Here is a 2,879-nt window from a genome sequence, read left to right as displayed (position 1 = left end):
GTCACACTCCACTCTAAGAGTCGCAACATGGATATGCTCTTGTGCTCTCTCTCTCTCTCTCGTTCACACTTTGCTCTCTCCCTCGCTGTTCTTGAGGTATCTACGATTGGATTTGATATTTTGTATAGTATATCATGGATTTTGTAGGGACTCTACACATTCCTTTGTAGCAGCGATATTAGAGACATACCAATGCTCCTGGGTATGTAAGGATCTTTGCTATGGAGAATCTTTACTTACAACAAAGAGGAGAGCTAAGGTTTCTCTTTCATGAATGTGTCTTATTCCTTTTCTTTGCCTCCATAGATCTTATAATTTTTTTGGATCAACATAGAGAAGGAGAGCAAAAGAGGTAAAATCATGTCTGGGTGGAAAGAACAAGAACAAGGAGAAGTTCAGGACTGGAGAAGTTTTTCAGTTGTAGGAGCAATTCAAGAGACCTCATAGATTTCGCCATCAACTATCAAATTCAAGACCTAGGATTCAAAAAGGTGTACCCTGCGAGGTCACCACCCCGTGGGAAGCCACCACAAAGATGCCATACTGAAAGGATGCCATATCGAAATCTATCTAGGATTTTGCAATTTAGATAGATTAGAAATACACTAAACATCAGATTTGTTAGAACAATGCCTTGGTTAGTTTTTCACCTCACTCACTCACACACAGAGACACAGAGTCATTCTCTCTTTTCATAACATTTGCTTGAGTTTTAAAACGCTCCACGTGAGCTGTAGTGCCAACACTCTACAAACAACAATCAAGATAATGATGTCCACAAACTGACAAAGGATTATTGCCATTCAAAAACAAGACTACTTTCATATATGTGCATAAGAACATGCAATGATTTGCATTTGAAGTTTTTTCATTACCCGGGTCAGACGCAAGTGGCCTTGATTAGCACCCAAGAAGAAAATCAAAGTCGCCAAAGATTTCTTTTCACGTTCAAATGATCCATCAATAACAATTCAATGCTTAAATTTTCTGGGAGGTGAACCTAGAATAATAGATTGATTGCCTGCATATATCAAACAAAAATAGACATGGCAATGGTATGAACACTTAATGATTTTGTTTATCTTCCTTATGAAGGAGATGCCACGAACCTGACAATGTGAACACTACATCCTCAGAACGTCATGGATATACATTTGTGTTATAGAGCTAACCTTTGCAACAAAGAACAATAATAATATTCTCAGATTATCAGACATTGTTGACAATTATGGGCACAAAAAAAACAATACGAGTGTGGGCTGGATTCAAAAAGAAGCTTAGAACGTAGAAACAACGTGCACACAGCTAAATAAAGGCAAGGGCACATTTAGTTAAGTCACCAAAATCAAAAAGCCTTTTCAATTAGAGAAAGTTCTCACGAGTAGAGTCTCATCGAATTCAAACCTTGTTCACAGACTAAGAGCTTTCCAAGCGCAGCTTGAAAAGTCATTAAAATCTAAAATCCTTTTACTCATGGAAACAAAACATTAATAAAGAGTTAAGAGCTTGCCCACTACAGCTGCTGGCCAATTTTTGCCCTCTGTTTCTGCCAAAGCCGATCAAAAGCACTATCTGCATCCCCCTGTCGACAGGATGGCCACTGTTAAACCTTGCACTTCTTTAAAAGCAAATAACAGAGAACATTCTACAGAAAATTAAGGACATATCACTAGTAAATGCATGAATTGACCTGCGCTCGGACAAACCCAGAGAAGGCAAATGTGGTAAATTGGCAAGTGTAAAGGCCATTTTCATCCAAATGCCCAATGTTCAACTGCACTGAAGCATGATCCTTCGCAGTTATCAACCGATTTGAAGCCGAGCTGAAAGAAACATCAGAAAAACAAAAATTGGGAATAATATCAGTACTCGACCAATCTACGAAATTACAGCAAAATACATGAGACTCAGAGAAAGATTCAAAGCAAGTACAACCCCCAGAACCTATGAGGTGCGCACCATTTTTCCTTAAGTCACAAGGAATGGCCTGACCACTTGCCAGGATTCTCCCATGACAAAGCTGCCTACACCTTGCATAAATGCTACAACTCCGACAAATCCCAATTTTATGCAGCATCAGCTTACTGCTTGCTTGCTAAGGATAGATTGACAGTCTTAGCTTCAACCAATATGAAGTAGGGAGAAGGGATTTCTGGCTTCCCTAGAAGCCAAAGCAACCCTACCACCCCTTTATTGTTCTCAGAAACCGCTAGCAGAGATCTGGATAGATGCTGGGTATGGATTCCTGACAACAGAAGCATGCAATGAAGAGCCCCTTGGTCTTGTGCGCAGATAAACAAAGCAAAGAAAAACGAAGGTGGAGCATCTTGCTCTTGTTCACTACATAAAACCTAAACAGAGCAGAGGAAATGAAGCTGTGCTCACCATTTCCGGGGGATGTACAAATCCACGTTCTCTCCCTCCTCGTTCTGCATTCTTTTGCTTCGATACCAGGCTCCTCCTCGCAGGCAAACACACAGCACTCAAAAGAGAGAGATGATGAGGGTCAACTTTCGAAGTTGGAATTGAGTTTAATAAAACAGTGTCTCCAGACATTGGCAATGCCTTTCCACGACACTATAAAAACCCGGACGCGTGACAAGTCAACGTGAAAAAGTGGGCGGACGTCGATTCGATTTGAACCCAGGGCCTCGTCTTTCAGATTGAGACGCATAGGGTAACTATCCCACCCGCGCGCATGCTTTACCATGGCCCGTTTTTTTTTAGTTTTATTATTAAAACATAGGCATTGTCCTGGTTTAATCTGTGGTCGGGTTTAGTTTTTAAGTGTTCATCTACGATTGTAATCTCCCCGATTTTTGTGCGCGCACTTCTCTGCCCTCGATCTCCCCCTCCCCTTTCAATGATCTGTGTTATTT

The 2,879-nt window shown here is 40.9% G+C and overlaps 1 protein-coding gene across 1 annotated transcript; it reads right to left on the bottom strand.

Annotated features, from left to right (window-relative positions):
- Nucleotides 1-1,345: 1,345 nt before the first annotated feature.
- Nucleotides 1,346-2,544, bottom strand: LOC147418395 (small ribosomal subunit protein eS21-like). The gene is made up of 3 exons (XM_086507376.1): nucleotides 2,386-2,544; nucleotides 1,691-1,823; nucleotides 1,346-1,582 (listed from the first exon to the last, which is right to left on the bottom strand). The coding sequence occupies exons 1-3, from the start codon at nucleotides 2,433-2,435 to the stop codon at nucleotides 1,514-1,516; spliced, it is 252 nt and encodes an 83-aa protein (XP_086363502.1). The 5' UTR covers nucleotides 2,436-2,544; the 3' UTR covers nucleotides 1,346-1,513.
- Between the last annotated feature and the right edge of the window lie 335 nt (nucleotides 2,545-2,879).

Source organism: Adiantum capillus-veneris, chromosome 30 (assembly GCF_014529385.1).
Source record: "Adiantum capillus-veneris isolate H3 chromosome 30, ASM1452938v2, whole genome shotgun sequence".
NCBI classification, from domain to species: Eukaryota; Viridiplantae; Streptophyta; class Polypodiopsida; order Polypodiales; family Pteridaceae; genus Adiantum; species Adiantum capillus-veneris.
The sequence above is the reverse complement of the archived record's forward strand: the minus strand, read 5'-3'. Positions and strand labels throughout refer to the sequence as shown.